This window comes from Canis aureus, chromosome 16 (assembly GCF_053574225.1).
Source record: "Canis aureus isolate CA01 chromosome 16, VMU_Caureus_v.1.0, whole genome shotgun sequence".
NCBI lineage: Eukaryota > Metazoa > Chordata > Mammalia > Carnivora > Canidae > Canis > Canis aureus.
Window position 1 is genome coordinate 34,092,170 of NC_135626.1, and position 21,335 is coordinate 34,113,504.

At 43.2% G+C, this 21,335-nt stretch overlaps 2 protein-coding genes and 1 pseudogene across 26 annotated transcripts in view; 2 read left to right on the forward strand and 1 right to left on the reverse strand.

The window, feature by feature from the left end:
- The window catches only part of UTP18 (UTP18 small subunit processome component), a 41,665-nt gene extending 24,841 nt beyond the window's left edge, over window positions 1–16,824 (reverse strand). For 2 of the 6 annotated variants that reach the window (XR_013354438.1, XM_077852701.1), the window contains exons 1-7: window positions 16,379–16,823; window positions 13,858–13,970; window positions 12,678–12,776; window positions 6,369–6,436; window positions 2,997–3,085; window positions 737–862; window positions 464–638 (exon numbers count right to left, since the gene is read on the reverse strand). Coding sequence is in view for 4 of the 6 variants with exons in the window: in XM_077852701.1 (XP_077708827.1) it covers window positions 464–638; window positions 737–862; window positions 2,997–3,085; window positions 6,369–6,436; window positions 12,678–12,776; window positions 13,858–13,970; window positions 16,379–16,717 (1,009 nt within the window). In the remaining 2 variants the exon portion in view is untranslated. Of the gene's footprint in view, window positions 1–463; window positions 639–736; window positions 863–2,996; window positions 3,086–6,368; window positions 6,437–12,677; window positions 12,777–13,857; window positions 13,971–15,632; window positions 15,757–16,378 lie in introns of those variants that run through there. The other 4 variants (XR_013354439.1, XM_077852705.1, XM_077852703.1 and 1 more) reach the window with 3 other exon arrangements.
- LOC144285335 (large ribosomal subunit protein uL15 pseudogene) lies at window positions 14,071–15,572 on the forward strand (annotated as a pseudogene).
- Window positions 16,377–21,335, forward strand: part of MBTD1 (mbt domain containing 1) — a 69,173-nt gene continuing 64,214 nt past the window's right edge. For 3 of the 20 annotated variants that reach the window (XM_077852682.1, XM_077852690.1, XM_077852695.1), the window contains exons 1-2: window positions 17,228–17,471; window positions 18,124–18,187. Coding sequence is in view for 6 of the 20 variants with exons in the window: in XM_077852679.1 (XP_077708805.1) it covers window positions 17,451–17,471 (21 nt within the window). In the remaining 14 variants the exon portion in view is untranslated. The other 17 variants (XR_013354437.1, XM_077852678.1, XM_077852681.1 and 14 more) reach the window with 14 other exon arrangements.

The following is a 21,335-nucleotide window of genomic DNA, read 5'->3' on the forward strand; positions in this document are numbered from 1 at the left end:
GTTGCTTTTCTGCTCTAGGAGAAAAAAATTCCAATTTTCCATAAGCACTCAATAAAAAGTTCACTACTTTCATTTGGATGTGTTATCTCAACACAATGACATACCCTGAATGCTAAAACTAAAGATACTCTCATTTTTAAGAATCCAATGGGGGGTGGGGGGGGTGGGCAGCCCCGGTGGCGCAGCGGTTTAGCGCCGCCTGCAGCCCACGGCATGATCTGGAGACCCTGGATCGAGTCCCACGTCAGGCTCTCTGCATAGAGCCTGCTTCTCCCTCTGCCTGTGTCTCTGCCTCTCTCTCTCTCTGCATCTCTATGAATAAATAAAAATCTTTAAAAAAAAAAAAAAAGAGAAAAAAGAATCCAATGGGGGGAAAGTGGTTGTAAACACTGTTAAATTGAACTCAGCTGTGGGGCTGGCAGGGAAGAGGGGTGATCAGCTGCATGTGCAAGAGAAACCTTACCTCTCACTTGATGCACAGGAATTAACTTTCCAGCCAGCATATCATAGACATAAAGAACCTTGCTGTGGATACTCGTGGCTAAAACCTCTTCTCCATTAGCACTAAAACAAGCCTTATAGATTGGAAACTTTTCCAAATAGATGCTCTGGATTTTAGGATTTGTTCTTCCATCAACCTATAAGGAAATGCAAACATTCCTTTTGGTTATTTCCTAGACTCTATATCCTGGGAGTAAATACTACTGACTATAAGTTTTAATTTAAAAATGCATACCTGAAACAGCGATACAGCATTATCTAGTGCAGCAACCATCACAACCTGAGCACGAGGATGGAACTGCACAGAGGAAATCCTAGCAGTAGTGGGACGTTCCGCATTAGCATGCTGACAGTTCTTTATCTATAGAAAAATAAACCTAGAATTTAATCACTACAAATGGGTTAACATTATTTTTTTTAAATCATAAAGAAAAGACATAACACAGCTCATGATGCAGAAGACAGGGCACTGGAGGGGTGCCTGGGTGGCTCAGTTAAGCAGTTGCCTTTGGCTTAGGTCATGATTTCAGGGTCCAGGGATCGAGCCCCCTTATCAGGCTCCCTGCTCAGTGGGCAGCCTGTTTCTCCCTCTTCCTTTGCCCCTCCCCCTGCTTGTGCTCCCTCTCAGACAGATAGATAAAATCTTAAAAAAAAGTGCACTGGAAAGGTAACCAGAAGACCACAGCTCTGCTACCAACTAGCAAGTCATTTTACTATACAATAATCCATTTTTACCTTCTTTCAAATGAAGGGATGAAATCGTTAAGGTCTTAGAGCATCAGGATACAGTCATTTTCTCATGATACACCCATATAAATTACGATACTCTGACTTCCAGAAATTTTTTACTTAAAACTGCTACTTTAGCATCTTTACATTCATGGAACAAAATAAGAGGTACTACATAATTATCCCCGTGGTTCTGTGGTTGGCATGCATAGCTTATGTTCTCCCCATAGAACACATGGCTCCTAGTTTAAAGCAATGATGACCTCATACATCTAGGCTATTTTCAGCTATTTCTTGGTTTTTGTGGGTTATTCTCTATATATTAAAACTTCAATTATATCAGGTGCCTAAGTGGCTCAGTTAGGCGTCTGCCTTCGGCTCAGGTCATGATCGCAAGGTCCTGGGATTGAGCTGTGTGTTGAGTTCCCTGCTCATCAGGAAGCCTGCCTCTCCCTTTCCCTCTGCCTCTCTCCTTGCTGTGTGCTTTCTTTCTCTGTGAAATAAGTAAATAAAAAAATTTTTAAAACAAATAAAAATTAAAAATTACACAAAAGATAAAGTGAGTACTATGTGTATATTTCGTTTGTAACAAATGGAGTTAGAGTTTTATGGTAACTGCAATTTTGGGGAAATGAATTTACCCTATGAAGGGCTGAGTAAACTACCTTCATAAGGTAAAGGAAGCACAAATACTGTCTCCTAGTAATTTGTCATAATAGGGTTCCCTCCCCCATCTAAAGCATGCCACCATTTTATAATGGGGAAAAAAATGTATGTCAGAGAGAGATCTAATTATTTAACAGACATTTAACTGAAGCACTATGTTGGGCAGGCACTTGGTTACCACAATGAACAAGTTAGATACAGTGATGAGAAAGAAAGTAACTAGTGTGGACCACTTACACAAGATAGTCAGGAAGGACCTAAGTGTCATTTGAGGGGAAAGGTACCAATGGGCTGGCCATTAACAATGCCTGACAGACAGACAGGCAGGACAAAGAGCAAAAGTTCTAAGGCGAGAAAGGACTCAACATGTTTAAGAAACAGAAAGAAGACCTAGGGAATGTAGGTAGGAAGTAAGGGGAAAACTTCTGAGATGAAATTTCAGACGTGGGCAGATGCCAGGTTATGAAGAGCAGTGTAGAATGTGAAAAAGAATTCAGAAGTTTTGGGATGCCTGGGTGGCTCAGTTGTTGAGTGTCTGCCTTTGGCTCAGGGAGATCCCCAGCTCCCGGGATGAAGTCCCACATTAGGCTCCCTGTGGGGAGTCTGCTTCTCCCTCCGCCTAGGTCTCTGCCTTTCTCTCTGTGTCTCTAATGAATAATCTAAAAAAAAAAAAAAAAAAAAAAAAGAATTCAGAAGTTTTCAAAAAGTGATGAAAAGTGATATGACCTGATGTTTTATTTTTGGAAGACCCTCCTGGGTAGTACTAAATGAAGAATAGGAAGAGTAAAGTGGAAGTGAGAGGCGAGTCACACAAAGTGACTGCAGTACGCGATACAGGAGGTAAGAGATGACGACAACATAAACCAGGCTAGCGCCCGTGGAAATTAAAGAAGGGTTAAAAGAAACCTTGAAGAAGTCAAACACAATTGTCAAAAGATCCCTGGGGACCTAATTTAATCTTCTTGACCATTTCCGCAGAAGAATAAACAACAGCAATACATTTAATCCCACAGAGAACGCGAACCCATACATTTGCAATCGGGAAGCATTCTGGGTTTCAGAGGTAGTTGGGCTAGAGGCCCCATTTCCCTGACTCTCACCTTTAGGATTCCTTTAGGAAGTGAGGTTGATGTGGATATGAAATTCCCAGTCCTTTGCAACAGATCATCTTCATCCTCTTCACTTTCATCTAAGTCAAACAAACCCACAGGCTGAGCTTTAGAATCAATGAGATGGCCGTTACCTTCCCCAAATGTCTGTATTTCAAACTTCGACTCCCCCCATTCCAGCCTCCAATCTCAATCACTTTATTACGCTGCAGTTGGTAAAACAGCAAAATAAACCTGAAGGGGAGGGGGAAAATAACACAGAATCCAATATATATGGTTAAAAGAAAAGCCTGACTCTGGAATGAAACATCTACCTTCACAGACAAGGATGCAAGAAAATAAAAGTTAAAGGCAGTATTTAATTTCAGAAGAACAATTCGTAATTATGGCAAAATGGCTAATAAGATAGACAGCATATCTAGCTTAACTCACATGAAAAAGAACTAGCACGTTTAGATGAATGAGATCAAGGTCGGCAAACTGAATATCAGAAATTCAAAGAGAGCTAACAGGGCTGCCTTCCTCCTGATGGTTCTACTAAAGAGACCCAAGGAGCTGAGCAATATTTTTAAAATACTCGCAGGGAGAAGAGACCAAAAAACTGCACAAAAAGCCCTCTGAGGTTCTTAAGGGGGTCTGGTAAACCACCAGGCTTCAGGAGGGGGTCACAAAAGGCTACTCAGGGACTAAAGGTAAAATCAAAGAATTATAAGAAAATCCTCCATGAATTGAAACCCAGCTCTCAATCTTTTCAATCTCTCACTGGAATAAGATGCTGTGGGACTGCTAGTGCCCCTTACCCAGTCACTACTCAGAAACAAATGTACAAATTCTCTGGAGGAAAATATATCCTGGTCTTCTTATTAAGCAATACTATTTACTACAGTGTCCAGCACTCAATGAAATGTAACTAGGTCAGTAATGACAAGGTAGGGCAACCTGATTGAAAACCTAAGGAATAACTGACAATCTCCGCAGGTGATCTAAATAACTGAGTTTTTCAGACATAAGCTTTTAAAACATTCTGTTGAGAGGTGCCTGAGTCAGTTAAGTGGCTGCTTCAGCTCAGGTCATGAACCCCAGCTCCTGCTCAGTGGCGAGTCTGCTTCTCCCTCTGCTGCTCCCCCTGCTTGTGCTTTCTCCTTCTCTCTCTCCAATAATTACACAAAACATTTTTTTTTTTTAAAGATTTTATTTATTTATTCATGATGGTCACAGAGAGAGAGAGAGAGAGAGAGGCAGAGACACAGGCAGAGGGAGAAGCAGGCTCCATGCACCGGGAGCCCGACGTGGGATTCGATCCCGGGTCTCCAGGATCACGCCCTGGGCCAAAGGCAGGCGCCAAACCGCTGCGCCACCCAGGGATCCCCACAAAACATTTTTTTAAAGTAAGTTATTATGTTTAAAATGTTCAAGAATAATGAAAGACAATATTCAGAATTGAACCAGAGAACCAGATTATTAAAAAAACAGCTAAACGCAAATTCTAGAACTGAAAATTATAATAGTTAAAACTAAAACCCCAGTGGATGTTTTTAACGGCATATAAAAATTAGCTGGAGAGACAATCAGTGCTCTGGAAAATGGATCAGAAAAAAAATATCCAGACTAAAGTACAGAAAGTAAAAAGGATGGAAAATGCAAAAAAGAACACAAAATAGGTTTTAAAAAATAAATAAAAACATTTAACACACATGTAATTGGTGGACCAGAAGAAAAAGAAGACTGGAACAGCAACAGTATTTGAAAAGATGATCAGTGAGAATTTCCAAAACTTAAAAAAGACATCAAGTTAGATTCAAAAGCACTGTTAAGATCAAGGAGAATACAAAGCAAGCTAAAAAGATCTGGGCTGGAGGATGGGAGGAGATAAACGAACAACACAGCAACAACGAAACAATCCATCATATTAAGAAATTAACTGTTGATTTTTGAAGGCCTATGATGATACGATAGTATTCTAATTACACTTAAAATTTTTACAATCTATAGACTTATTTTTTCTAAACTGTATACTTTTAAAAGGTAGGACTTTTTGCCTTTTTTACTTTCTTTTACCTGTTTATCTATAATAGATGTTGCAGAAAAGATTATTGCAGTGGATAAAGTCAGACTATATCACTAATTCTTTCAACCTCTAAAGTATGTGGCTGGAAACATGGAGGTAACTTTTGACTTAGTAACAGATTGAATTTTCTAACGTAATTACAGAAAACAACAGGTTCCTTATATATGTGCTCCCTGTAGTTGAAGTCCATGAGGACGGGACTGCCAAGTAGGAAGAAAGGAAGGAGAAGTGGTGGTGGTAATCAAACAGATGCTTATCCAAAATCAAGGATGCTAAGGAGAGAGCTACTGCATTATATGGAAGGATATATTCCGACCTCCCTAATGGATTTCAAGTCAATTCCAAGTTCTAAAATATGTAACTCCAAGCACAAATCAAATCTTAGTAAGCTATCCACATTTATGATATCTAAACTCAAGGAATGGGATCCCTGGGTGGCGCAGCGGTTCGGCGCCTGCCTTTGGCCCAGGGCGCGATCCTGGAGACCCGGGATCGAATCCCACGTCGGGCTCCCGGTGCATGGAGCCTGCTTCTCCCTCTGCCTATGTCTCTGCCTCTCTCTCTCTCTCTGTGTGACTATCATAAATAAATAAAAATTCAAAAAAAATAATAAATAAATAAATAAATAAATAAATAAATAAACAAACTCAAGGAATGGGCAGCCCAGGTGGCTCAGCGGTTTAGTGCTGCCTTCAGCCCAGGGTGTGATCCTGGAGACCCGGGATCGAATCCTGCATTGGGCTTTCTGCATGGAGCCTGTTTCTCCACCTCTCTGTGTCTCATGAATAAATAAATAAAATATTAATAAATAAATAAACTTAAGGAGCTAAAAAGGACAAAGCAGTTATAATACAACCAAACTTAAAACCTGGAGTTGAAAAATGGGTCTTTACAAAGTGACTGATCATCTGGGCCTGATCTGACATGTGCTCCCCAGATATCTTATTTCCTAGTACACAGCTAGATTAGCTGCCAATGTCTTCAGAAGGGCTCTGAATGAAGAATAAGTCATTTTTCCTTAACCCTATGCAACATAATTCTGTTGAGAATGAAACATAATAAAACTCACCCATTGCTGTCCATACAACAGACAACATGCTATTAAGTAGTCTTATACTATTGTAAAAGAGCTTCCCTCAGAGAATTGGTAGACTTCGAAACCAAACACTTACAGGAGAGGGAAAAAAAAGACGTATTTGAAACACCAGGTTTTAATCAGCCTCATGAGAAAGCTCACGTAACAGAACAGCAACACAGATTTATTTACTAACTTAAACAGAGTTATCAATACTCACCATCTAAAGATGTTTTCTGCTTGTTAGTCTCTGCCCAGGCAGGTACTCCGCCCATGGCATGCTGGAATCTAAGCAAAAATACAAAGATGAAATTTTGTGTTAACTAAAAAATGTTCACAAAGCTTGAGAGATTTAAAGGGTATAGATTAGCTCACCCTTGAGAACATGCATAGAATCTCTGCCAAAGAAATTACGATCTTTAAGAACAGAAGGGCTACTTGCAGAGAATAGCCTTGCTTACATGGGAAACTTCTATGAACCTCTAAATCATATAAACTAGTCTTAGATTTAGGACACCTGGATACATATTTGTTAATTATTTTTGTCTAGTTACATGTCTGTTTATTTGCTCATATCAACATATCTCAGATCTTAGGACTAAGTAAAGAACTCTGCTTATGGCTATAAACCAATGCTACAGTAATAGAGCACATGGTAAAACAGGTCTAAAAATAAAAGACCAGGTTGGTAAAAATATACAAAACACAATCACATATCCTTCGAATAAAATTGCACCAATTCACTCTGAAAAAAGTTAAGCTTTAGGAGAAGCGTAAGAAGCATATTCTTAAAGACTGGTTTCTGGAAGAGTACAGAGAGTCATTCTGTTTAATAGAGAAGTGCAGGCAAAGCTACCAAACTCAACCCACTGGCCATAAACAACTAGAAAACTGGATAAAATATATGAAACTGTTTTCAGAAATTGGACAACAACATAAAACTGTGATCGCTGAGAGAAAGGAAATAACAAGGTGGCGCTGCCATCCCAAGATTTTCCCCGGGAGGCAATTTTTTGAGACCCTGGCACAGAACCAAAGAGAAAAAGACTTGAAAGAGGCGGAGACAAATGAAAGTTGAGAGGCAATAGACAACAGAAGAGAAAAAGAAAGAGCCTAGGTGGTTCAGCAGGTTGGGTGACCAACTCTTGATTTCAGCTCAGGTCGTGATCACACAGTTGTGAGTTCAAGTCCCGCAGTGGAGCTCCATACTGGGTGTAGAGCCTACTTCAAAATAAGAAAAAAAAATTTAATTTAAAGAAAGGATTTACCTTAAAAAAAATAAATGCGGGACGCCTGGGTGGCTCAGTCGCTGAGCGTCTGCCTTTGGCTCAGGGGGTGATCCCACAGTCCCAGGATGGAGTCCCGCATCAGCCTCCCTACAGGGAGTCTGCTTCTCCCTCTGCCTGTGTCTCTGCCTCTCATGAATAAATAAAATCTTAAAAAAAAAAAAAAATTAAAAATTGGGGATCCCTGGGTGGCTCCGCAGTTTAGCGCCTGTCTTTGGCCCAGGGAGTGATCCTGGAGTCCCAGAATCGAGTATCGCATCGGGCTCCAAGCATGGAGCCTGCTTCTCCTTCTGTGTCTCTGCCCCTCTCTCTCTCCCTCTCCATGTCTATGAACAAATAACAAATAAAATCTTTAAAAAAACTAAAAATTAAAATAATTTTTTTTAAAAAAAGGCACTTGTGTGGCTTAGTTGGTTAGGCATCTAACTCTTGATCTCAGCTCAGCTCTTGATCTCAGGGTCATGAGTTCAAGTCCCACATTGGGCTCCCTGATGGGCACGGAGACTACTTGAAAAAAAAAGCTCCAAAAATCTGCACAGGGGTCCACACACATTTTTGCTGAATACTAAGCTGAACATTCACAGGATAAAACTCCACGAGGTCCAGCAAAGAACCCTAGGGAGCTGGCGGATACACAACACCAGAGTTTAGACACTTGAATTCCAACCAGCCAAGGGAAGGTCCTTTTGGAAACTCAGGTCATTTAGCAGAGATGGCAGAAAGGGCATATCTCAGAAATGGGGGTCTAAATCAGCCTAGAGTAGATGCTACTCTGCAACAAAACTAAAAACCAGTCCTAAAAGTATTAAATTGATCCCCAAGCCAATTAATTGCCCCCTGATACAGACTCACTAAAAGTACTCAATCATTCAACACTCATTAAAAAGCAAAAATCAAAATCCAGACACTGATCAACTTAACATTCACACTGCCTAAAATCAAATCAAAATTTCTAGACATGCAGAAAAGCAGAAAAACATGAGCCACAACCAGTAGAAAAATCGGTCAACAGAAAGACACAGAAAACACACACATGACAAAATTAGCATACAAGGACTTCCAAAGAGTGAACACAAATATACTTAAGTATTTAAAGAGATTATAAGCGTAATAAAAATAGGAACAAAGCAAGACAAAAGGTCTCATGCTAAAAAGACCTTCTCTCAAGCTGAAAAATATACTTGAAATACAGAGTCAAATGAATTTAACAATTCAAAAGACCACATACCATATGATTTCACTTATGTTTATGTTCTGGAAAAAGGAAATTTGTTAAGAGAAAACAGACCAGTTGGTTGTCAGAGACTAGAAAATTAAAAGTTGGGGAGAGAGCATGGACTACAGAGGCATAAGAGAAGTTTCTGGTGGTGATGGCCATATTCTGTATCTTAATTCCTTAATTGTGTTTACATGACCGTATGTGTTTAACACAATTGACAGAAAAATACTTTAAGAGGGTGTATTTCGCCCTGTGTAAATTATACCTCAATAAACCTGCTTTAAAAAAGTTAGTGAAGGGGATCCCTGGGTGGCGCAGCGGTTTGGCGCCTGCCTTTGGCCCAGGGCGCGATCCTGGAGACCCGGGGTCGAATCCCACGTCAGGCTCACTGTATGGAGCCTGCTTCTCCCTCTGCCTATGTCTCTGCCTCTCTCTCTCTCTCTGGGTGACTATCATAAATAAAAAAAAATTAAAAAAAAAAAAAAAGTTAGTGAAGGACACCTGGGTGGCTCAGCGGTTGGGTGTCTGCCTTTGGCCCAGAGCATAATCCTGGAGTCCCAGGATCGAATCCCACATCGGGCTTCCTGCATGGAGCCTGCCTCTCCCTCTGCCTATTGTCTCTGCCTCTCTCTCTGTCTCTCTCATGAATAAAATCTTTAAAAAAAAAAAAAAAAAAAAAAAGTGAGTGACAGGGGCACCTGAGTGGCTCAGTTGGTTATACATCTGCCTTTTGGCTCAGGTCATGATTCTGAGATCCTGGGATCGAGCTCCACATCAGGCATCCTGTTCAGCATGGAGTCTGCTTCTCTCCCCCCCACCGGCTCATACTCTCTCTCTCTCTAATAAATGAATGAATGAATGAATGAATGAAAGAAGGAAGGGAGGAAGGGAGGGAGGGAGGAAGGAAGAGAGGGAGGGAGGGAGGGAAGTGTGTGACGGGGCGCATGGGTGACTCAGTCAGTTGAGTATACAACTCTTGGTTTTAGCTCAGGTCATGATCTCAGGGTCATGAGTTTGAGCCCTGTGTCGGACTGGGCTCAGTGTGGAGTATGCTTGAGATTCTCTCCCTCTTCATCTGCCCCTTCCCCAACTCACACTCTCTAAAATAAATAAAACTTAAAAAAAAAAAGTGAGGGATACCTGGGTAGTTCAGTGGTTGAATGTCTGCCTTCAGCTCAGGGAGTGATCCCAAAGTTCCAGGATCAAGTCCCACATTGGACTCCCTGCGAAGAGCCTCCCTCTCCCTCTGCCTAGGTCTCTGTCTCTCTCATGAATAAATAAAACCTTTTTAAAAAAATTAAAAATTGAAAAAAAGTGATAGGTGATAGTGCAATGAATCTATACGAATACAAAAAAAGTTGTCCAGGGATGCTTGGTAGTTCAGTGTCTGCCTTCAGCACAGGGCATGATCCTGGAGTCCCAGGATAGAGTCCCACATCAGGTTCCCTGCATGGAGCCTGCTTCTCCCTATGCCTATGACTCTGCCTCTCTCTGTGTGTCTCTCATGAATAAAATAAAATCTTAAAAAAAAAAAAAAGAGTTGTCAAAACTAATAAAAATTCTTATTAATTTTTTTAAAGTAGAATCTAAGTCCAGTGTGGGACTTGAACTCATGACTCCGAGATCAAGAGTCACATGCTCTACCGGCTGAGCCAGCTGGGTGCCCCTAAAAATTTTGAGTTTTAAATGTTTTTAGGGGAATCTGGGTGGCTCAGTTGGTTAAGTGTCTGCCTTTGGCTCAGGTCATGATCCTGGAATTCCAAGATGGAGTCCCACATCAGGCTGCCTGCTCAGTGCGGAGTCTGCTGCTCCTTCTCTCTCTGCTCCTCCCCTTACTTATTATGCCCTCTCTCTTTCACTCACTCTCAAATAAATAAAATCTTTAAAAATACAAAAACAAAATGTTTTTATCCACAACTATATAGTCAACTCATCTTCAAAAAAGGAGAATTTCTAATAAAATACAGTCTCTTCAACAAATAGTGCTGAGTAAACTGGACAGCAACATGCAGAAGAATGAAACTGGATCACTTCTTTACACCATCCACAAAAATAAACTCAAAATGTATAAAAGACCTAATGTGAGACAGGAAATCATCAAAACCCTAGAGGAAAACACAGGCAGTAACTTTTTTAACCTCAACCACAGCAATTTTTTACTAGAGACAAGGGAAACAAACACAAAAATGAACTAACTACTGGGATCTCCATCAAGATAAAAAGTTTTTGCACGACAAAGTAAACAATCAACAAAACTAAAAGGTAGCCTGTGAAATGAGAGATATTTGCAAATGACGTATCCAATAAAGCAATAGTATCCAAAAATCTGTAAGGAACTCACCAAACTCAACACCCAAAAAACAAAAAATCCAGACACTTTTCCAAAGAAGACATCCCGACAGCTAACAGACACATGAAAAATTGTTCAACATCACTCATTATCAGGTAAATGTAAATAAAAACCATGATGAGATACCACCTCACACCTGTCAGAATGGCTAAAATTAACACAGGAAACAACAGACGTTGAGAAAGAGATGTGGAGAAAGAATCTTCTTGCACTGTTGGTGGGAATGCAAACTGGGGTAAGCGACTCTGGAAAATAGTATGGAGGTTCCTCAAAAGATTAAAAACAGAACTACCCTATGATCCAGCAATTGTATTATTAGGAATTTACCCAAAAGATACAGATTCAAAGGGGTACAAACCTGCCAACATTTATGGTAAAATTATCAACAATAGCCCAACTATAGAAAGAGCTCAAGTGTCCATCAACTGATGAATGGATAAAGAAGATGTGGTATATTTATACATTGATTATTACTCAGCCATCAAAAAGAATAAAATCTACCGTTTACAATAATGCACTATATTAACACAGTGTACTATGCTAAGTGAAATCAATCCAAGAAAAACAAATACCATATGACTTCACTCATATGTGTAATTTAAGAAACAAAAGAAATAAACTTTGGGAAGGGGAAAGACAGAGAAAAGGAAAAAAACCGTAAGAGACTCTTAAAGATAAAAACAAACAGGGTTGATAGAGGGAGGTGGGTAGGGGATGAGCTAAATGGGTGATGAGCAATAAGGAGGGCACTCATAATGAATACTGGGTGTTATGTGCAAGTGATGAATCACTAAATGCTACCCTGAAACTGTATGTTTACTAACTTGAATTTAAAATATTGAAAGAAAAAAAGTATTTCTGAAGATCTGTAAATGTGAATCGGAAGAATCAGGATGAAATCTTTTAATTTGATTTCTCTCTTTTAAAGAGAAAAAAAAAATTTTTTTTTTTGAAGATTTTATTCATTTATTTGAAGGGGAGGGGGGAGTGCTTACAAGGGGGGTAGGGGGAACAGAGAGGAAGAAGCAGACTACCCTCTCAGTGCAGAGGCCAACACAGGGCTCGATCCCGGACTCTGAGATCACAACCTGAGCCGAAGTCCAATGCTTAAAAGACTGAGCCACCTAGGTACCCCCATGAAATCATTATTTTAAAATACACATCCAGGACGCCTGGGTGGCTTAGCGGTTAAGCGCCTGCCTTCGGCCCAGGGCCATGATCCTGGAGTCCCGGGATCGAGTCCCATATCGGGCTCCCTGCATGGAGCCTGTTTCTCTCTCTGCCTGTGTCTTTCATGAATAAATAAATAAAATCTTTAAAAAATAATAAAATACACATCCATTTCCCAGCTTTGTTCAACTAAAGGAGCCTAGAAAGAGCCTATGGGAAAGAGATGATTTACCATAAGCAAATAAATGAGCAAGCAAGCGCTATTATCACTGATTATATGTGGATGGTAGGATTCCAAGAGTCTCCAAAATTCTTTTGTATTTGTATTCACTCTCCCTCCAAAATACCAAAACTTAACCATTTCTTCCAGTAGCAATGTTCTCACTACTTCAAAATGGAAATCGCACTGCCCAAGAAACTGTTATAACCAAAGACTCAGTGAATCCAAATAAACCAATGATTATAAGTTAAAGCTTGGTAAATTATATGGAAAAGGACACTTACTCTTCCTTCAGTCTCTTTTGAAGCTTGTCTTTTGAAAGTTGGCTTTCACCGGTATTTTTCATCATATCTTTCCGAAACCTATTGTTCATCATGTCAACCCTATTAAAAACAGAACAGTATTGCTTAAAATTACTAATTTTAAAGATGTCAGAACTAATTGTTCCCTTTAATAATTTAAGAACACATTTAATCAAATATAGGTCAAGATTTGCAAGGTCTGGAATATGAAATACACATTATTTTTTAAAAAAGATAAACACGTAAAAAGAATGCTCTGAAAAAATACCAATACTTAATGACAAAAAACACACAAATTAAGTACTTATTTCTTGCCCATTAAACTGGCAAAGTCTGAAAAAAGATAAGCATTGTTTATGAGAATGGAGTGAAATGCACACCATTCAATGGGAAGGTAAACTGGGAGAACCTCACGGTCTGGCAGTTTTTATCAAGAATCTTATATGTGCCTATGCCCTTTAAGTAATTCTACCTCAGAACATCTTTCTTACAGAAATAAATATAAAGCAGAAGGCTTATGCAGAAAAATGCTTGTCTCAGTATCAACTTACTGAAGGGAAAAATAGGAAATCTTTTCTGACAATACCTATGTAAATTAGTTAATTCAAATAATAGACTATAATCTATCCATTTAAAAACATTTATAAATGATCTTATTCTTAAGTGAGGGAGAAATGGTTGCAAGATACATTCTCATCCCTTAAAAGTACAACATTGGGTGTGCCAGTTTTTCTGCCTTTTCTATTTCAGACATTGTGCTAAGAGCTCTGCATACACCATTCCACTTAATCTCAAGAGCCTTCTGATATTACTATTATTACCTCCGTTCAAAAAAGAAAAGGCAGGTTCCAAACTTGCCCTTGGTCACTTAGGAACTGGTCAAAATAAAAGGCAAACTCAAATGTGACAGCAAACACTATGCTTTCTTTGCTATTGAATGAAGTATACAAGAGAAGAGAGCAGGAGAGAAGAATGCCAACATGTTGGCATCCCTTGGGGTGGGTTTATGAATGACCTTTTCTTTCCTCTCCTTTACAGTATTTTTCAAATCTTCATGTAATCAGAATGTAGTAAATCACAACGAAGAGAACTTCTTTAAAACTTGCAAAGTAACTTTTAAAGTATCCAGAGAGATTCTGTGAGGAAAAACTAGGCAACCTACATTTCATCATCTTCATCTTCTTCATCCACCCAAACTGGCTTCTTTTGAAATAGAAAATTATCTTTTGGTTCCTTCTCTGCTTCCGAATCATCTGAGTCTTCCTGTGCTTGAACCTAGGAGACAAAATGCCCTCAAGCACTGAGTTTTTCAGCAGACAACACACCTTACAGTTAGAGGTCTTGTAGAATGCTTTGTAGGCCCTCTTATCGAATAATGGGACAGAATGCTACCACAGCAAATGCTGGCGGCAGAAGAGAAAACAGAGATTAGACAAAGGTACCATACGCTGGACAAGTAGGTAGGAACAACAGTCACGGAGAGAAAGCTGACATGCTGAAAGCAAAGGACCAAGTAAGGCAAGAACAAAAGGTTAAGTTGAAAGATAAGGAAAGGAGCAGGAAAAATCCTGGAACTACAGAAATCACGGGATCCAGAGCAGACTAGTAATCAAAAATCACGACCAGCATTTCACGTTCTTAGACCTACCTCTTCTCCATTGCTCCATCACCATTTTTGACACCCTACCTTAAGAAAACTTATACCAGACTATCAAACCTAAATCTAGATCACAGGGACGCCCGGGTGGCTCAGCGGTTAAGCGTCTGCCTTCAGCCCAGGGCATGATCCTGGAGACCCAGGATCGAGTCCCACATCGGGCTCCCTGCATGGAGCCTGCTTCTCCCTCTGCTTCTGCTGTGTCTCTGCCTCTCTCTCATGAATAAATAAAGAAAATCTTTTAAAAATATAAATAAATAAACAGATAGATAGATCTAGATCACAGAATACTCCCAGATGTGAGCTTGAGCTTTCCCAAAGACTACTAATACACGTCAAAACATTTTCCTGCGGAGTCTCTTGGCTCCGCCCCCGTCGTCGGTAGCTCGCGAGATTTCGCAGACACCTCCCTTTTTCCTCTGGGCCAACACGCCCTGCAGAGGGAGGAAGACCCGGAAACTTCGGGGCCACGTGAGCCATCGCCACGGCCACATGGGCAATCACCGGAAGCACCCCGGAGGCAGGGGTAATGCTGGTGGCATACATCATCACAGGATCAACTTCGACAAATATCACCCAGGTTACTTTGGAAAAGTCATTATGAGACATTACCACTTAAAGAGAAACCAGAGCTTCTGCCCAACTGTCAACCTTGATAAACTGTGGACCTTAGTCAGTGAGCAGACACGGGTAAAGGCGGCCAAAAACAAGACTGGAGCTGCCCCTATTATCGATGTGGTGCGATCGGGCTACTACAAAGTTTTGGGAAAGGGAAAGCTCCCAAAACAGCCTGTGGTCGTGAAGGCCAAATTCTTCAGTAGAAGAGCTGAGGAGAAGATAAAGGGTGTGGGGGACGCCTGCGTTCTAGTAGCTTGAAGCCACACAGGGGGAGACTCATTAAATGCCAACAAGTGCTTTTCAAAAAAATATATATTTTTTTTCTTGCTGGTCTATTACCAACTTATGATCCCTCAAAGTCCAATAAACCCCACCTCACCCAGATTCTTCCTTCTCTCGACTATGAAACTGTCCCACAGGCCAGCAGCTTTCCACTAAGAGTTCTCTATCTCCCAAGGAGATTTTTGCAGCTTCCCTCATTACCACCCACAGGAGGTAGTGACAATCAATGGACACTGGCCACTTTCCAGGTCCGCATTCATTTACCAAACAGCATTCTCCTTGAGGCTTTGCTTGGCCATCCTATGTAAAATTTCACCTGTCTCTACATACACTCATCTTCCTTTCATTTTTCTTCTCTTCCGCACTCGTCACTGACATACTCGCATTTTACTTTATCTTCTTCTTCTGCCACTAGTACACATGCTCCAAGAGAGCGAGGGATTTTTGTCTAGTTGTGTCCATTGTTGTGTCTCCTCCATTGCCTAGAACGATGCCTGGAACTCCCTGTCTTGGGAGAAAAGCCAGGTAAGGCGTAAAAGGGATAACTTAAAGTGTCCCCAAAAAAGTGACTAAAATAAATGGGGAAAAGGGGGACGATAAAAAGCACGCGGGGTTTTCACCGCCAGGAAAAGGACGTGGCCCCAGCAGACTAACAACGACCTGGTGAATAAATATGCACGATCGTTTTCAAAAGTTGGCGAGCCAGCCACTGGAGAAGCTGTTTAAAAACGCACATTCTGATTCCACAGCTCCCGAATCACAACAGGGCAGGGGATCGAACGGCCACGAGGAAAGAAACCCTGGGTTTGGAGAGAGAGACTAGTGGGACCGCGCCGCGAAGAACGCTCACGACTGCCGCGGGCTACGCGTACGCGCCGAGCGCCTGCTGAATACGGGGCGGGGGCGCTCCCCGGGGGCGGGCGGGGAAGGCGAGGTCTCCGCCCAGCGGAGGTTCGCAGCCCCGCAGCCCCGCAGCCCCGCAGCCGCCGGCGCCCGCGTTCCCCGGCGCTCGCCGACCTGAGCGCGCCCGGCGCCGCAGGTCGCCCAGGCTCCGCCCCCGGAGGCTCGCCGCCCACCGCGCGCCCCGCCCGAGCGCGCCCAGCCCGCGCGCCGCGGCCTCCCTCACCCGCGAGCCCTGCAGACGCCGCAGCAACGCGTCCTCGTCGTCTTCGACGTCGCCGAACACCAGCTCCTCCAGGCACCGCTCCACGGCCGGCTTGTCCTCCTCCAGCGCCAGGCGGTTCCGCTGCCGGAGCCGCCTCTCCTCCTCCGCCGCGACTGCGATCGCAGCGGCCGCTGCGCTCGGCCGGGCCGGCGGTTTCCGCTGGGATGAAGGAGCAGCCTTGCGGGGCGGCCCGCCCGGCCCTGCTGCGGCTCTCCGGTCCGGCTTCTTTCGGCTCTTGCGGTCCAGCCTCGCTCCGGCGCTCCGGTCCGGTCTCGCTCGGCTTCTACGTTCCGGCGGCATCGTTGGGCTTGAGAAGAAACGCAGGCGCTCACGTGGAGCCTCGCTGCGCGTGCGCCGACGCGGGGCGTTCGCCGCGGCCGCTGAGGCCCCGCGGGGTCGGAAGGAGCCTGCGCGGCCCGCTCGCACGTGACCAGCACTCGCTCCCTACGTAACGCCCACTCCCCTCCCAGCCCCTCCCCGTAGGGGAGTTCCTCCGGGAGGACCAATCTTCCGGGTGGAGGGGGAAGCGGCGTGAGCGGAGTGGAAATTTTTTTCCAACACAACTTCGCAGCTGCAGCTGATTGAAAGGAACGCAGGAAAGCCGGAGTGTCAGCTGGGATGACTGAATGAAACCTCTGCTCCTCTTCCTGACTTGTTAGCCACTCGACCTCCCTCGAGCCGCGGTTGCCTCTCCCACCCCTCGTCTTGGTACGGCCCTTGGAGTACGGAGCCTGCGGAGGGTCCCACGCTGGAGGAGCGAGAGAGGAGGGTATGTAGGGAAGTGGGCCAATCGGGGCGCGGGTCACGGCGCAGGCGCGCTGGGGAGGGAGGGCTATGCTAATGTTGTTGATATCCTGGGGCCACCCGAGTTAAAGGGGGGAAATCCGGGGGCTGCCGCCGCCGCCGCCGGTCTGGGCCCAGCGGGGACCCCCCTGTAGTCGCCGTAGTCCCAGGGAGAGGCGCCTGCCCCCAGCTCGGGGAGGGGGCGCCGCGGGCCCGGGGAGCACGGACAACCCCTACCCATGAGGCCCTGATGGAAAACACAAAGGATCTGGTGAGAGCCGAGCGCGGCAGCCGCTTTGTGTGCCAGGTGGGGGGGACGCCTGCAGCTCCCCGACCCCAGGAACCCCTGCAGCTCCTTGACCTCGCTCCCAGGCCTGCTTCTCCATCCCACGCCCCCTCCACCTCCAGAGTGCCCCTCCCCCTACCGGCCGTTAAACGATTCGGGGGGGTTCCCCTCCCCCCGCCCCTTCAGCCCCCGGACTCGGCGGGGTTCCCTCTACTCCCTTCACTCTCTGGGAGAAAGATCTTAGAAGAAAGTTTTTCCCCTGCGTCCCGCCCCCCCTCCCCCCCTTCAGCTCTGGCTGGTGGGGGGAGGGAGGATGGATTTGAGACTTTTCCTTTTTTAGCCGTCCAGGGTGGGAGAGTGGAGTCCTCCCTTGGCCCGGGGAGGGGGGGCCTAGTTGGGGTGCTTTGCGGGGAAAGGTGCCTCTCCGCTCCGGGGCGAGTGCCGCGAGGCGTTTCGCACGTGGAGGTGGAAATACTGAAAGGGGGCGGGGTGGGCACGTGTGGGAGGGAGGGAGGGAGGGGTGGGAGTGGTGTTGGGGAAGCAGCCACCTGGGCCGCTCGTTTAAGAGGGTTCTAGGTCGGTGGGCTTTCGGGACCATGGCGTTCTCTCTTGTGAAATAAGAATCCTAACATTTCAGAGTCGGAAGAGACATTAGAGGTCACCCAAGGCAGCCGTCCCCTCCGCAGCCTCTCTGACAAGTGGTAGGTAGTCTGGCCTCTGCTTAAACCCTTCCCAACTCCGAACGCTCTCTGCTGCCCAGGAAAAGCCCGTTCCGTTCGAACTGTTTGCCTGCCCGCATGAGACCCTTCAGTCTCATTCATGTCCTTGTGAAGTTGCTCCCTTTTTTACTTCTCAAATTTTCTCTCACATCCTCCTCACCCACCCACCGCTCATTGGCCTATATTTTGTGTGCCAGAAAAGAACAGCAGGGAAGTGGAGGAAGGGGGGGTTTGAGAGATAGTGAGGGCCAGCTGAAAACTTGGCTGGGTCATTTTCTGTTGCGCTGGCTTGTATGTTGATATTTTTCGACAGGAAGCTTGGGAATTACAGTCTGGGATTTCATGGCCGTTTTCTCTCACTAGTGCATCTTTTCGTAGGTAGAAAATTCAGCAGCATCTCTGTTTCTCTCTCAAAGCACATTTGCGTGTTGCCCAAATCACTTTCCCTAAAGCTGCCTAAAATGGTCTTTTGGGGATAGTAGTACTGAAGCTGTTAGAAGCATCTCCCGGTACAGACGCGGTCAGAACTGCCCCCACGCCTTGACCTGCGTCTTCCTTTCAAGCCGGGCTTCCTTCTCAAGGTCCCTCCTTCACAATACTTTCCTTTCTTTATTTATTATTACTTCCTTTTGCAGTTCTTTTATGAGATTTGAAATTTGGGGAACACTTATATTTGCTTACAGTTTGCAATAGTTTTCATGTTCTTTACGTTAGTATATGCCATTTATCACTCAGTAGTTGAGATAGTTCCATTTCTGCTGTTGTAAGTAAACGTTTTTCTGATGTTCTTCATTTGGTGAGCTGTGCTGCCTCCGAAAGTAGTTTTTTTGGCATAAGAATCCTCAGGGCACTTGTTTTTCTTCTTCCTAATATAGTGAAAAGTCAAGACATAACAGATTAGATGTAGAAGTAAGGAATCAGGTCTAAAAGCCATAGAATAAATCTTCTTTTAAAATACCAGTCGTCTCTTTAAAACACTGAAACACATTTTTCTCTCTTCCCCCTCTCATGACTTAGAGACTCTAGCTGTGCTCTACCCTGCTTACTGAAACTGTGGTTTTTTTGTTTGTTTATGTCAACAACAATGAGTGTTTAGAAAGAAAATAGCAGTCTTTTTTTTTTTTTTTTTTTGCACCATCTTTCTCTGAATAACAAGTAGCTTCTATTTATATAGACCCCATCCTCAAGGCTTCTTGGTGCCTTGCAAATTATGGCAAAACTGTCTTGAATAAGTATTTGTTTGTAAGTATCTTGTGTGGGGCCATTTTTTCAACAATCCAGTTTTTAATTTTATAGAGTTTGACATCAATTTCACCTAAATCCAGTCACTAGAATTTAACATGGAAATCAATACTAGGTACTGAAAAAAACTGATAAAACTATATGATTCTGTCTTTAAAGTTTTAATTACCGTGAACTTCCAGGTTATTTTCCTGCTCACTTTAAACATGAACTGTCATGACTTAAGCTGACTGACTTGGAGACATTTGCATTCTGAACATACTAGACAGGAACAACTGGTTTTATTTTTAAAGAAGACACTGTTGTATTTTTTGTGACTGGTTATATGTTGACCTGATTAGACTCCAACAAATCTTCCTACAGGTTCAAATGCTTCAAGTCCCTCAAATTGTTTGAAAATATAACATAGTCAAAAGAAGGTAGAGCTATAGGGTTACAAGTGAAAACAACATATTAATGTCAAATACAAAACCACTAGATTACTGAAAGCCAAGAGTGCTCAGTGGTTTGAGTGACCACATTCTAAAAATAGAAAGTCACTATTTTTTGGTTGCTCCTTATTTCTTAATTTTCATATTTAAAATGTTTGCTGAATAAGAGGTCACTTTTTCACATTTAAATATTAAGGTAAGCCACTTAAAATACAACATTAGTTTCAGGGTTTCGAGTCCAAGAGAAAGGTGAAAACATCAAGTCAATAGAAGAGGATGGAATTTTTTTAAGATTTTATTTATTTACTCATGATAGACATAGAGAAAGAGAGAGAGGCAGAGACACAAACAGAGGGAGAAGCAGGCTCCATGCTGAGAGCCCGACCTGAGACTCGATCCCAGGACTCCAGGATTGCGCCCCGGGCCAAAGGCAGGTGCTAAACCACTGAGCCACCCAGGGATCCCCGAGGATGGAATTAAAATAGTTAAGATTTGCCTTCTAACACTAGGTTATTCATAACTGTCCAACACTAACCTTTGGTTTTATATAAAAATTGTAGATTGGTTTAGATTTAATCATGATTGTTTAATGACTTTTTTCTTTTTTTTTCTTTAAGACTTACACAAATTTAGACTTCTTTTTTTGCTGGAACCCACAAGAAAGAGTGGAAAGAAAATAATTCCCATTTGAAAAAGCCCAATTTGAGGTAGGATGAAATGATTAAGAGAGGTACTGGCCAACTAGGTTAGTGTTTCAATTCTGCCACTGACTAGCCTCCCTGCACTTGTCAGATGAGATCCTAAGCCTCAGTCTTCTCATCTCAGAGTTGAAGGGCTGGTCTAGAATCAGCATTGTCCAAAAGAACTCCTTGCGGTAATAGGAATGTCTTATATGTGTGCTGTCCAATATGTAGCAGCCGCTGGCCATATGTGGCTTTTGGGCACCTGAAATGTAGCTAGTGCAATTAAAAGACCCAGTTTTTTTCTTTTCATTTAATCAGTGAAAATTTAAATAGCCATAGATCTGCCATGTTGGACATGCAGATATAGAAGAGTGTTTTCCAAGCTTACCTAATCATTAAAACCATCTCTTAGGGGTCTTGTAATAATACAGGACTCTCTTCTGGTGATTATCATTCAGTAGGTCTGCAGTGGGGCTTAGGACTGTTTTTAATGCATGCCCAAAGTTTTTATCAGATTGATCAGGGAAACACCGTATTTGAATATTTCTGAACTCCTTTCTAGTTCTCACTTTAGTGTTGACAACTTAAAGTTTAACGTAGTAGAAATAAGCTCTAGACAAAGTTGGCAAACTGGCCAGGCTCTTGCTCTGCTACCTCCTGACCTGTGATCTTAAGCAAGTTGCTTAACCTCTTCAGGTGTCATCTTTCTCACCTACCTGTGGGCCAAGCTGCAGCCCTGCCTCATTCCCAGGGTTTCTGTAAACCAATCAGATA